General features: G+C 43.3%; 1 protein-coding gene across 4 annotated transcripts in view; it reads right to left on the bottom strand.

The window, feature by feature from the left end:
- Positions 1-15,147, bottom strand: part of LOC102302058 (membrane-associated guanylate kinase, WW and PDZ domain-containing protein 2) — a 101,784-nt gene that overhangs the window by 66,160 nt on the left and 20,477 nt on the right. For 3 of the 4 annotated variants that reach the window (XM_005934185.3, XM_014337433.2, XM_014337438.2), the window contains exon 2: positions 6,838-6,954. In XM_005934185.3, coding sequence (XP_005934247.1) covers positions 6,838-6,954 — 117 coding nt within the window. Of the gene's footprint in view, positions 1-6,837; positions 6,955-8,495; positions 9,327-15,147 lie in introns of those variants that run through there. The other variant, XM_014337434.2, reaches the window with a different exon arrangement.

Below are 15,147 nucleotides of genomic sequence, written 5' to 3' on the forward strand. Positions count from 1 at the left end.
CACACACACACACACACACACACACACACACACACACACACACACACACACACACACACACACACACACACACACACACACAAAGAGTCAAAAAAACCACACAAAACCTTAACAGAGAATGGCATGTAAAACTCCCATGATTCATGTATTAAACCAGCCTATTAAATCTCAAGACACAAACAGAATAATCAATGCAACAGTGTACAAAGAAACCCCACAAATGCACACTCACGCATAAGTACAGTGCGTTTTGTGCACATATGAGCAAATCATTCTCCTGCAGATCGACACACAAATTAATTTTATCTTTATCACTTCGCTGAACTTTGCCATTATCATCATGACAAACATCCTGAAATAACTGTCATCACTCCTCTTCCTCCCCCTCTGCCTCATCATCAGCCACAGTGCTAAATTAGAACTGAGGCCCATTCACATTCATATTTGTAAATATGAGTGTGATTTAATCAGCAATCTATAAGCAGGATTTAACTCTTGATAAGTAAAACGAATGCGTTCCAACCGCAAACCTCTTCGTGATTAAATTTTAGAACAAATTTCTGGATGCAGAAATCACAGATTTCTCTTCAGTCGTTCAAATTAAATGAGGGAAATAAAAAAAAAATCAAAAATCAAACACAGATGGAAGTGGGAGAATTTGGTAGATAACGGCAGCGACAGCTCCCCTTCCCGAGCAAATCGTTTCAGATGAATGGACTGAGTGTTCATTTAGAGGTGCAGAATTTGTTCCTGTGTATTTATAGGTGCTGTTTATCTGACTGCACATTATCAACAGGATAATGAATTCAAATCCAACTTCGACACATCGCCACATTGGAAAGCATGCTGTCTGAGCCAAAAGGTTGCGGAAGTGTGAGTGTACCAATGACTGTGAGGAAAGCAGAGAAAACTACAATATGAGGCTTCAGCTGGTCGACGCACACTGTCCAGTCGTACACACACTGGTGACCGATTTTAATTTTTAACCATCCTTGTAAGTGTTGCCAAGCTTTTCTGAGGCTCTTCTTAGCACTAAAGCACTCTAGCTTTCTTCAGTGCCTTCACTGCAAATACACTCAGTAGTGTGCAAACAGTTAAAAAGGGGGAAAGGTAAAATGAAGGACAGTGCTGGAGCTACGTAACACAAAATGAGAGCAGTAGTTTTAAACAGCTTTTCTTAAAACAGCTGTATTTAACTACAGCACTGTGCAAAAGTCTTGATTCACTCCCTAATTGCTTATATATATATATTTTGCTTCCAAGAGGTCAGATGCTTTTGTAATTATTTTTTAACATGGTCTTGAGGAATAGCTTTCCAGGCTTTATGAAGGTTTTTCCAAAGATTTTCTTTCGGGCGCCTCAGGAGGTAGAGCGGCTGTCTACTGATCGAAAGGTCAGTAGTTCGCTTCCCGGATCCTCCTGTCAACATGTTGAAGAAATCTTGGGCGAGATACTGAACCCTGATTTGCCCCCATCGTGGTGTCACTGCATGTATGGAGAAGGCACTTGGGTATAGAAAAAGTGCTTTTATGAATGTGTGTGCTATTTGGTGAATGGAGGTTGTGTTAAAAAATGCTTTGAGTGCTCATTTAGAGTTCCTATTTAACTCATTTTAGCCATTGGCCCGGCGACCGTAACATTTGTGCTAGGGACAAGCATATATATGAAAACATATCTTACCATGGTGTACACTTTGTCCTCCTAAAATCTGAGGAAACTACAGCCGGTGGGCAATATCTTCATGTCTTTAAGAAATGGGGGGGGACAGACAGAACCTGGGAGATCTGCACCTTCAGTTCATTCACTGAAGACTCATTAGAAATGCTCTCACTGGAAAAGTGGAGGCCAAAGAAACAGGGAGCAAATGCTGAGACATTCTAAATTAAACAAGAACTGGACCAAAAATCTGTTACAACAGGTCTTATGGAGTGATTAATTCACACTTAAAAGTTTGGGGTCAAACTGTCACCAAAATGAGAAGGAAGGTCACGAGGGAGCGTCCACCATATCATGACAACGATCCCATACCTGGATAGAAAACACATTCCCAGAACCTGGACCTTAACATTATTAAAGCAGCATCCTTAACAGACAACTGGAGAAATATTCCTACTAAATGAAATTACAAAAATCTTGTCTAAGAGAGTTTATAAGAGGCTTTGAGGGAGAATAAAGATGGTCATATCAAATACTGACTTTTAAGCTGCTTGCTTTAAATGCTGTATTTCCATGTTGTTTCTTAAAATGTTTAAATCACTGCACCTATTTCCAACCCTCCCAGTAAAATCTAAAGAAATGAGCGGTGACTCTTTTGCACACTACTGCATTTTTATTTCATGTGCTATATCACTTCCTGCGTACTATGACCAAACACTGAATGGTGTGCATTACCACGAGTGTGTATTAAGATCTGCTGCATGCATTAGGGTGAGAAGGTGTCTTTCATCTTCCACAAATTTCCCACATCACCGTGATCATTATCAGACATCCGTCACCCCTATCACCATCACCATCTGAAGCATCTTGGCCCTGTTCAGCTCAACATCTTTATCTGCTCCTCCTCTGCAGTCTGAGGAGGATTCCCTGTCGGAAGCTGCAGGGGAGCATGTGTCCAGAACAGTGGATGTAAAGTGACAGAAGCTGCATGTATTTATAGGCTATCTGAGTAGAGGAATGTGCTGCTCACTGTTCAAGCTATTTATAGAGCCTTTTACTGATGCCTCTGAGCAGAGTGGAGGAAAGGAGATGGTTCTCCCGGGTATTACTTACGAGGCTCCCTCATATCTCCCTCTACCCTCATTCCTTGCACGTCCGACCTTCTCGCCACATCTCTACCCTCCATCCTCTTAACATCCACTTGCATCGACTCTTGTTTCTCACTTTCCATCTTCTGCCGCTGCCTTCTCCCCTCCCCTCTCTCCCCTGCTGATCTCCTCCTCTTTACCTCCTCTTCTCCCCATTTTCCATCTTCTCGCAGAGCCTTTTTGCTCGTGTCCACATCCATCACCTTCACCCCCCCTCGCTCCCTCAATTTACTGTACCCCCACCTCTCTCCTTCCTCTTCTCTTGTATTTTCCAGATGTTTTCACTCCTTTAGAAAATTTTCCCCGTCTTACGCTCTCAGCTGCAGTTGTATCAAAGAGGCACTCACATTGCTAATATGCAGAGAGCAAAACCATTTTAAACTCTTCTCTAAATTCCTAACAGCAGGCGCTCTGACAGGAGCTCAGGCTCTGAAGTGGTCAACGTAGCCCTGCAAAATCAAATAAAATAGCGCTGGAAATTTTCAAAAGCTCAAAAGGCTTGAGAAGTTAGACTGTCAAACAGCAGCAATCTCATCAAATGGTTCAACCTGAAAGGTGGGATACCTCTCTCAAGTTTTACTACCTTCACGTCCAAAAATCTCCTTTTCTGCCAATATTGTTTCTACTGCCTGACACTTTTACCAGTTACTGTGTCACTTAAAATCTTGTTTACTCTTATTTTTTTAAGCTTTCTCAGTCTTCAGTGACTGTTATCGCCTGTCCTAGTAAAAAATATGCACATGTCCTTGAAGTGCTCGTCCTGCTACCATTTGTGTGCCTGTTGAAGCGTGAACGCATGTGCAAAATAAACCTGAAATAAGTAAAAATCCACAAGCAAACAAAACAGAAGACACACACACAATAGGCTGCAGGCCACAATACAGCATCTGTATACGGTTATTAATGACCGAGAGTAAACGAGTATGTTCATTTCATTATTTTTGCTGAAAGAATGGACAATCCTTGAGCTGAATGATGTAACAGGATGCAGTAGTTGATGTCAGCATGTGAGTCTTCTAGCTGTATGAACACACGCACGCAAACACACACGCACACACAGACAGACACACCTCCTCCCACGTCCCTGACAGCGTGTTGTGATGCAGAGTGGCGTCTGCTCGTCAAGCTGACAGACCGGCACTGACAGCGTGGTCAGAGCGCTGCAGACAAGGGAAAAAAAACACTGATTTTATAACGCTCCAAACCACAACAACAAACAGCCCACAGGGCACGAGCAGTGCAGCACTCAGGACCATCAACCTTGTTTTTGGCCCTTCTGATGCTGTGTCACTGACGGTTGAACAACGCCTGCTTATGCGAGTCTCACACTGCCAGGAAATCGTGCGTTGACTATACACTGATCAGCCACACTAATACCACCTTTCAAATAGTTTGTAGGTCTCCTTGAACAGCTCTGGTGAGGCATGAACTCCAAAAAAAACCCTCTGAGGTTTATGACATAAGCAGCAGGTCATTTAAGTCCTGCGCAGGTGAAGAGAGGGGCCTCAAGGCCAGGTCAACAGAAGGTTGAACGCATTCCAGAAATTACAGCAGGGATTTGAGGAGCACAGCAATGTGGCTTTATCCTGTTGAAAGAGATGGCCGCTGCCATCAGGAAAAAAAACAAACCAAACAAAAAATGTTTACGTAGGTACAAAAGCTTCCACATGAATGACAGGACCCAAGATTACCCAGCAAATCACTACCTAGAGCATCAAACTGTCTCTGCCAGCTTGTGCTCAAACACATCATCAGACCATCAGAACACCTTCCTTAACTGCTCTGCTGTCCGGTTCTGATCACAACTTGGAAAGATGGGAATAAGCACACAGCTCCCTCTAAATTTTGTGTTCCCCTATTTTAAAAAAAAAAAAAAAAAAAGACATAGTGGAGAAAATATGCCTTAATTTGATAAGACAGTAAAAAGTAAGGGGGGAGAGGGGGTGAATGTCACGCAGCAAATGACCCGAGGCGAACCGAGGCTGCTGCAGTAAGGACTTCAGCTTTCAGGACATGGCATGCATGCTGCACCGGCTACAGAACTGCCCCTCTGATGCCCTTCAATCAGCAATTTGTGAGCCCATGACCCTCTCACCGGTTCACTGCCTGTCCTATGTTGGACTGCTTCTGCAGGTACTAACACCTGCATACAGGGAACACCACACAACACTTCCCTACTGAGGTGCTCTGACCTGCTCCTCTAACCATCATACTTTGGAAACTTTCAAAGTCACTCCAATCCTAATGCCCGACCATTTCTCCTGCTTCCAGCGCACCAACTTCACAAAGTGATAGTTCATCAGCCTGCTCCTCGACAGCTGCCACTGATATTAAAGGCCAATGTTATTCACTTCACCCGTCACTGGTTTCAGCGTTGTGGCTGATTAGTGTATATGAGACAGCGTAAGTAGTACAAAGTACTCACCATTAAAATAAATTTGGGGGATTCCTGCAGTATTACAACTGCATTTTAATGACATTTAAATAATCAGCATATGATGATTCAAAGCCGCTATGCAGGAGGTCTATGAGTTGGAATTTCTATAATCTTCATTACACTGTATCAGCTTTGTTAAGTGATAGGCAGTTAATTATGGGGATGTCATTACTGCTCAAACACATCACGCAGAATGAGCATCTTTCCGTTCCCATAAAGCCCTGGAAGGGGACTATGATTGCAATGTGGCGACAAAACCACCAAAACAGACACGTGCTGCCCTTCAGCCTCAATAGGGCAGAAGTGTTGAAGCTTAGCCAGTCCACACCACCTCTGTCGTCACCCTGTCAGTCTGCCTTCACTGCACTATTACACAGCCAACAGTCTGAGAAAGAAAGAGGAACGGAGAGGCAGAGGGAAGGAGAAGGAGAGGCCGCCTGGAGTTAAAATTGAAAGGGAGAGAAAATGTGATGGTGAGGTGGTGACCAAAAGAAATCAAAGAGGCAGAGGAGGGTGGGAGGGGAGCAGGGGGAACATGAGAGAGAGTGAAAGCAGAAGATGAAGACGGCGGGAAAAAGAGGAGAAAAAAAAGAGTGATAGAGTGATAGTGAGAGAGAGAGGCTCAGGAACCGTGCAGCTGTGGGACCGTATTAAACAATCACTTCTGTGTCAGCAGCTCAACACACCGGCAGAGAGGACATCTAGTATAGTAGAGGCAGCCAGTACAAAAACACCCATCGCTGACGTCAAGCCGAGCTCTGTTTCCTCATGCGTCTGTACCAGAATCTGCGCTATGAATTGGCCTATTAACAGAAGATAATGAAACATGTCAGATGAGTGCAAAACCCTTCACCAAACATGCATGCAAAGCGAGCTCATCCACACGCTGCATGCAGTCTGCAGACTCAAGCATCAGGCCTGATTCATGAGCTGCTGCCTGTATTGACACAGGAAGATCCTGCTGGGCCCTGCATCCCCTCAATATTAATCACACAATGACATCGCCGCCCAACAGGCCAAAGGCATACGTGCCGGGGAAACAAAAAAGACAACAAACCAAAAAAGAACCAAAAAAAACCCAGACAAAAAAACCCAAAAAAACCATTCACATGTAACATCTCATTTGGTCAGCGTGTAAAATTCATCACACACAGAAAGAAATCTGTGTATGTTGTGCATGTCTAGCATGTGCTAAAGGGGGGGCAGGGCATCACCACAACGCAAGCCTCAAGACAAGAGGGTGGTTGCCGTGGAAACCTCAGGCTGAAAGCTCGGCAGCCGGACGACTGAGGGAAGAGAAGGAGCGATAGACGGCGAGAGACAGAGAGAATGAGTGTGTGTGTGTGTGTGTAAAATAAAAGGGTAACATCTCGGGGGCAAGCGGAGAGAAAGACAAGGTGTGTTAGCTGGTGGAGGAGGGTTGACAATGATATCCAAGAAATGGTGCTAGAGAATGAAAGAGAATTACAGACATACAGTGAGGCAGCAGAGAGGATGAGATCAAAGAAGAGTAAAAAAAGAAAAAGAAGAGGAGTGCAGCAGTGATGGAGGCCAGAGGGTGGAAGAGGGGAGCGATAGAGGGTGATGTGGACTCACAGGGAACAGTGCGGAGGTAGAGGTTGTCTCTGATGATTTGCTGGTGGTCGTGGTCCACTGAGCCCTTGGAGAAGCGCAGGTTGAGGTAGTGCCGCAAATCCTTGTCAACCACCCCCCCTAAAACACAAAACGAGCAAGAGAGAGAGAGAGAGAGAGAGAGAGAGAGGTCAGAGCTTGATGACAACAGACACAAACTGGCAAAGGACATTTTTCTCTTGATCCAAGTCAGACTGTTTCAAAAACCACCAAAAGGATTTCCACTGCAGTGGAAGAACAAGCACCAGTTATTAAACAAAAAAAGACACACAACTTTAAACCCGTTACGGAAAACTGAAAGTTTAAAATGACACAAAGCATCAATGCATGAATATCAGCTACTTCAGAAGCTCTTCGTCTTCAAGTTTGAGTAATTTTCTTTAATATTTTCCAACAAAAAGCCGAAGCGCACCAATACAGAATGCACAGACTGTCAAAGCTGTTAGCAAAGAGAAACACTGAGGAATATTTTAACAGTATAAAACTTCCTTGAGGAGCAATAAAAGGGAAAACGGCATGTTAAAGGAGGGGAGAGAGAACAAAACACAATTTTGTAGTGTCATGAGAAAAAAAAATGGCTTGCAATGATTTTCACAACAAAGCAAAACAGCAAAGGCTACTAGAGCAATTGTGTAAACCAGTGATCCCCTTGGGGTTAAATGTGCGGTGTCAGCAGGTTGGGTGACAAAGGCTACAGAGGACAGAAGCTCAAACCTCCTCATTTCTCCCTCTCTGTCTCTGATGATTACGTGCTGTTTGAGCTTTCACCCTTTTCATTATGTCACTGAGCTAAAACAAAGAAAAGTAAATGACAAACAAAATAAGGGCAAAAGGCTAAGGAGCAGGCCAACATATCTATGCGGCATATAGTGTGTGCGTGTGTGTGTGTGTGTGATAATGTCCATGAATAGTTTCTCCTCCCTTCATCTGAAACCAAAGAAGCCCAGGAGGATGAGAGGAGGGGAACTTATTTTCCACACAGCATTCGATATGCAAAACCATCACATCCGACAGCGGGAGGGATGAGGTTACATGCCATGCATTTACAAATGACAAAAATGCCTCCTCACTCATGCATACTCTAGTGACCTCCTGCCAAATGGAGTTGACAGCGTTCAGGATACCAGTTAAGATTCAGGCAGTGTCTGCCTTTCATAGGAAACTCTTTACATTGGAACCATGCATACACGGCCCTGACACAGGTGACACTGTAATTCTCAAATGATCAACCCTTTTAGTCTAACATCTTATGTAAACTGACACCATTTTAGCAAGGCCACGAAGCACCATGAAATGCTTCACAAATAGAAAAGAGCGAGGTGAGAGGAGAGGAGAGAGGAGAGGAGGAGAGGATAGGAAAGGAGAGGAAATGAGGAGAGGAGAGGAAAACAAAGGAATAGATGGAAGACAGGATGAAATCTTGATTGGCATTACTACTAGACGGTGATTGTTCTAGATGGGTTTACCATGATGTCACGCAGCTATGCATTCATGCATAGGCCATATCTCTGACATGCACAGACACCAGCATACATATATCTCTACATACACACGGATACATGCTCAGAGAGAGAAAGACATCCAAGAGAAAGAGCTGTGCAAGCCGGGCACCTCATCAGTACCTGGCCCAGATGTTGATATAAGCGGTCCTTTCTCTACAGGTATATATCCAAAGACAGCCTGTCCTCCCAGGCGTCCTCTAGCCTTGCAACCATCCACCGCACATCTTCTGCCGCCTTGGTGAAACCACACTCTCTCGCCTCCTGCCTCTGCTTCTCCACTGCTGCTCCAGCACACAGCAGTAACCAGCTGCAGCCAATTTTAATCCCAGGGAAGAAGATAAGGACGGGGGGGATGGGAGATGTAAAATGACACGGATAGATGGCGAGAGACGACGACCGTCGGGAGGAAAAAAAGAGGAGAAGATGTACCAGTGTGAAGCCGGGCTCCACAAAAACCTACCAGCGGATTGGCCGGATGACTTCCACAGTCCTGCAGCAGCCCCTATCTGCTGCTGCTATTACTGCACTGGTGTGTGTGCGTTTTGTGTGTGTGTCTCCAAAAGACTGAGAGAGACAGTACGTGGTAGTATCAGATAAATGTTTATGCATGTGAAAGCATTTGTAGAGTGTGTGTCGGTATTTTTTTCCGTGTATGAGCACATCCAGATGCTCCCCGACGTTCCTCAAATACTCTCCATCTCCCGTCCACCAGATGCTCTCCCTGTTTGACCTTGTGTCAAAGTAGCCTAGACTAGAGAGAAATACTGTGACGCGCAGCAGCAGCAGCATATGTCACAGTGAGGTTACACTCACTCATCCGCACACGGAGGGCTGATGAGCTCACAGCTGCAGAAGATGCCTCGAGCGCCGTCTTGAGCAAGGTTTGGTCAAAACACGAGACGTAAACAAACACCAACACAGAAACACACGCTCGTGATATGAGCGCTTGGCTCGAGGCACAGCTGACTGTGGAGGAGGGGTGTATTTGAAGAAGCTTTATTGGTGTGACTGTTCAAACAGAACAAATTTACCAGTCTCAGAGTTAAACTTGATGCTGTAAACATCACAGTGAACTCGTTTGGTGCCTGTCTGCTTCAACAAAGCAGAAAATAATTCTGGGAAAGGCAGTTTTTATAGATTGCCAAAAACGGCAGCATGAAAGCGGGGTAGAAAGGACGACGGCACAATCAATCAACACCATCAATCAAGGCAGACAGCAATCAGCGCAGGACTACACAGACTCACACTGCCCATCGACTCTCTTTTACATGATCCCCAAAATCACGCACAAACATTTAAACACAAAGATTCATTTAAACAAATTCCTCCCTTCTGCCCACATCTGCCGTTACTGGTGGAGCTGCTGGCACTACCTCCACCACAGCAGTCTTCACCTCATTATGTGATTAGATGAGTCCAAAATCACTCCCAGTTTACCATACAGAGCACTAAATTTACTGTCCATTTTATTCATAATCACTAGTGCCCTTAAATATTCCACAAGGGCTTGACTGCTTAATTCCTGTGCTCAATATCTCGTTAAAACGTATCTCTTCTGCTACTGCTGGGTGAGCTAAAAGGCTCCAGCTGAGTATTTAGCAAGCTACTTGGATCCACAGAATCAACTGCATGTTTAACCATGCAGACAGCTTCACGTTTTACTAAAGAAACCCTGAAAATCGAGCAGAATTCAGTTTTACACACAGAGACGTATAGATAGTTGGCCACATACATCAGATAATCTAATGTCTTTGTTGCTTAGCAACACAAAAGAACCAGATCTGTCTGCACAGCTGTTCATTTACCTAACGCCACACACCCAAATTAGAGAGCTTGTTCAGCGTTTAAACGTCAATATTTCTAATTCTACATGCCTAAATAAGTGTCTTCGCATGAAAAAAAACACCACCTTCACATATGTTCAAATGAAAGACCATCAAATGTTCTATCCTACAATACAACGTCTTTACTGATCAAAGCAAGGCTGCCACTGCAAATGCATTTTTAAAAAGTAAACAAATCTGTCAACAGCTATACGTTAACAATATAAATATGCAATCAAATCTGACAACAAGAGGACTATGCAACTGTCAAAATACTGAACCAGGAAGACAGTTTGTAACATTAATTCAATTCAATTTGATTTATATAGTGCCACATCACAACAGCAGTCACCTCAAGGTGCTTGGTAAGGTAAAGAGGGTCTAAACAATCAGATGACCCCCCTATTAAGGAAGTGGGAAGGAAAAACTCCCTTTTAACAGGAAGAAACCTCCGGTAGACAAAGTCACCTATTTTGAGGGTCTAAAGTGTAAAAAAAAATGGGTTTGCCAGGTCACTGCTGCAGCTGTCTTTAGTTGTTTGTGGATCTTTTTTCTTTTTTTTTAAGCAAGTGAAATGCAGCAAGATCAGGTTGAGATCAGGTCACTGACCTGGTCACTGCAGAATATTCCACTTTCAGACCTTCAAAAACTCCTGAGCTGCATTCACATTATGTTTCAGGTCATTGCCTTTCTGTACTCTCAAGTGTCCTCCAGTGAAGTTTGCTGCCCGAGCTTTGCACAAAGTGACACTTCAAAAAAATGTACTTGTGTAAATGTGAGTTGTGACCCAGTGCCAAAGAAGCGATGTTGATCCATGCATCATACTGCATCATACTGCCTCTGCTGTACTTTTTTTTAAATGTAGTACGCTTCAGGATCAGAACCTGTCAAAGCCTTCTCCACACTTTCTTCTCCACAGTTATCTTACTGGCTGTTTTTGGCAATTTTATAATCTTATCTTTTTCTTCTTTGAACACGTTTGCATCTTGTGGTGATTTCTCTGTATTTCTTTTTGTGAAGTCTTCATCATAGATTTGGATAATTATAAGCCTTCCTAATGGAGTGTTCCTAAATTGGCTGCCTGTTCTGATAACACTAAGTTTCCTGTCATGATTATGACCACTCACAATGCTCTTTACTTTAAGTCCAAGCTTTTTTCCCCCCATGTTTCTAAGCTCACAAGCGTTCTTGTATCAAAACTGTTGATTTTGCCCTTCCTAATATTTCTGTTATCCCTCTGAAGATTTTCTTTGTTTTTGTTGCCTCAGGATGGCCTTTTTTCATTTGTACTGACAGCTCCTTTGAGCGCAGTGATACCAAATGTACACAACATACTTGGAAACAGCTCTAAACCATTTACCTGTCATGATAGCCTGCGTGATAACACGCGAGGCCCCGAGTACAGAGGATTGGGACTATAAATAACTATAATAGCTCGATAGTTGTTGCATCATTTTTCTTTAGTGTATTCATCGTGTGTATTCACCTATAAGGTGAATGTCTTAGTACACAGCTAAAATATTAACTGTTCTATGAGTGCCCACACATATAAAGATCTAAAAGTATATCAATCAGCACCTTAACACCTGTTAAATGTGCTCTCCCCAAGCCTCCAAATTGAAAAAAAAAAAATCACTTCCTGTTATTTCAGTAATATTTTATATTGAAGAATGTATATCCTCTGCTCATCTCATTTCCAAGTTGGAACAACTGTTAATTATTAAGCTAAGTTCACTGACATTAATGATTTATTAAACTTGTACCAACCTCTGTAGTAACAGTATTTCATTTGTAGTGATTTATGCCGTTGTTTATATATGATGAAAGCTTAAAAAGATTTAATTGGGGATCAATAAACGCTCAGCAGGCTACAGCAAAAACTAAGGCTCTGTTCCTCCACTAATTACTGACGTAAACACTGGAACAACCAATTCCAGAGGCCACGGGCTTGTTGTGATTTCAATTCCAGCAGTTCACGGAAACAAGGATGCCTGACATCACCTCACCAGTGCTACGGACAGCTGCTGAGGTTTTTAGTCTCTCTCTGAGGAAGGTCACATTTTTCCTGATAGACCTTGTGAGATGGAACATTTCCTCTCACAGTCTAAAATCTTTAAAAGTGCAATTTATTCATAAGTAAGATTTTCCTGATTATATATAGCTTAGCTCTGTACCCACACATTCAGTTCCCAAATGTCACTGAATATATACACTTAGTCATGTTTGTCAACACTAGTCCAAATGTCCATCCAATCTCTCTTATCTTAGTTACTAAAAAAAACAAAGCAAAAACCACCTTTCTGTGTGTTCGTCTTTCTGGCTTTGTGGAACTGAGAATACTACAACTTCTGTCACGGAGGCTTATAGATGAAAACCCTGCCCACGATTCCCTCAGCACCTTAAGGTCACACTTAAACAACATTTATTCATTTTTACAAGCCGTCTTCCTCCAGGCAACAGCTACTTTTTAGTGAAGTATGCAAACCACAAGCTTACAGAAAAATCAGAAGGCAGATATTCTTTAGTCAAACCAGAAAAAGACTCAGATTTACCTCATACTGTAACGTAGAGCGTACCACAGGTCGCAAAGATTACTTTCTTTCATAGCTGGACGTAAATCTGATATTTTGCATGAACAATACCTCTTTTTGCTAAATGCTTTCTAAAGAGATGTGGACTTGACATAAGCTAACTAACTAATATATTAATGCAACCTCAAAGTTAAACTATTTAGGTAGCTTCAGGTTTGCTCAGAATTTCAGATTAAACACAGTTTAATCATTACTATGATGTATTATTGTGTGTGTCCCTTATAATGCTGCAGAAGATGCATTTCTACATTAATATATTAATGTAATTGTGAAAAAAAGACTGGTCCATGTGTATACACCCACTAATATTAACATTACATAACTATATACTGATATATTAGTAAACAGTTATGCAATACATGTAATATATATAATTATACCCACTGTCAGCTTCCCATACATGGTAACAGTTACCCATCATTTCTTTATTTGTTGAAAGTCTTTGGACTTTGCACCACTGCACACGTGAAGCCATACATGGTATTATCAATATTCTCTGTTCTGTTTACAGTGAGCGCAAAGACAAAACAAGTACAAGTCCTCTCCCATCACACTGTTTTTCTGCTTTCCAGCTCCGCTCTGTTACTGATATTTCAGATTTCATCTGTAAGTCAAAACCTTCTACTTGTCAGCTAGACCCCATTCCTACAGTTTTGATTAAGGCATGTCTACCTTCTTTGCTTCCGCTCATATCTGCCATCATCTGCTCTTCACTTACCACTGGAACTGTTCCTGCTTCCCTCAAAATTGCCGCCATCACCCCAATATTGAAAAAAAACTGGTCTAGATCCCAATAATTTTGAGAATTTTTGGCCTATTTCCAATCTACCATTCCTTTCAAAAATTCTTGAGAAAATAGTTGCCACACAACTCCACTCACATTTAACTAATAATAATCTGTATGAACAGTTCCAGTCTGGTTGTCGCCCCTCCCATAGCACTGAAACAGCACTTATAAAAATAACCAATGGCAGCTGACTCCGGTATACTTTCCATTCTTATTCTCCTCGATCTGAGTGCTGCTTTTGACATTATTTCTTACTCCATTCTTCTCAGTAGGCTAGCCTCTATCGGTCTCTCCCATAATCCACTAGCCTGGTTTAAATCATACCTGTCTGATCGCATTCAGTTCATTCAACTCAAATCCTTTACTTCTCAGCCCCTTCCTCTGACCACTGGCATGCCCCAGGGATCTGTCCTGGGGCCCCTTCTTTTCATTATCTACCTTCTACCGCTTGGACATATTTTCCGTAAATACAATATCCATTTTCACTGTTATGCAGAGATGTCTGTGTCTATATGTCAGGTTGGGTATCAGACGCCACCTCTCTGGGGACATCTCAGGCCCTCCAAGGTTTGGAGGCCTATCTCCCCCCACCACCACTTCCCCTGCCAGTGGCGGACTCCCTCAGACATCGGTGCGTTGGTGGTTCTTTGTGTCTGGGGATGGGCGTCCAGGTACACACCGGCTCACTCCTTGGCGGCCGCTTATCGGGGCCTGGAGCCTGGGGCTCGCTCGGGCCACTTCGGAGGTGGGGTGCCCCCGGCCTCTCGGCCTGGGGCTCGGTCACTCAGGCACGGCTGGCTGCCGGCGGAGCTCACGGGCGCGTCACTGCAACTCCCCCTGGCTTCTGCTCCGCGGCTGCTGAGTGAGCCCTCATCTGGGACTCTCCTCAGCTCTTTCTGGGACAGTGGCGCGGCTGCCCCTCTGTTGGTCTTCCTTGGTCTCTTGTGTTCTGGGGGCCTCTGGATGTCTGGAGTTTTGATCTCCTCCATACCTGCTTCATGCCCTGGAGGACGGGGCTGTGCCCCCCACACCCTCTAGCAGATCATTACATGAAGGAACCTTTTAAAAAAAACAAGCGCGTCCATGCTCACAGGTGTACACACGGGTGATCACACCCACAAACTACACCCTTTTTGGCTCCTACCTCAAAGCACACTGTGTTCTGTTGATCTTATGTGCTGCACAATAATGTTTAATATTTAGTATTTACTGTCATATTCCCATATATCATTGTGATGTTGTTTATTCTATTACTCTTGTTCTCTTCTGCTTGTTTTCTTTTTTCTTTCTCAGCAGGTGATCCAGGTGATTGATATATGCATTTTTTTTTCTCTGCCCGTTCTGTTGGTTTTTGTCTTTTGCCCTTCTCCCCCGTCCCTCTTCTCAGCTGTTTCTCTTTCCCTCTTTCTTTCTCCCCTTCTTTCCCCCAGTCAAGTCTGTCCCGTATTCAGTAAGTGAAAATAAAATAAACAATAAAAGGTGAATCAAATGGACCATTACGGCAAGGCTGGGATGGTCAATTTGGTAAAGTAAAATCTCTTCCTTCTCTCTCTTTAAGTCCAAACTCAAAA

The sequence above is a fragment of the Haplochromis burtoni genome, unplaced genomic scaffold (assembly GCF_018398535.1).
Source record: "Haplochromis burtoni strain Fernald_Lab_line unplaced genomic scaffold, NCSU_Asbu1 Contig_179, whole genome shotgun sequence".
NCBI classification, from domain to species: Eukaryota; Metazoa; Chordata; class Actinopteri; order Cichliformes; family Cichlidae; genus Haplochromis; species Haplochromis burtoni.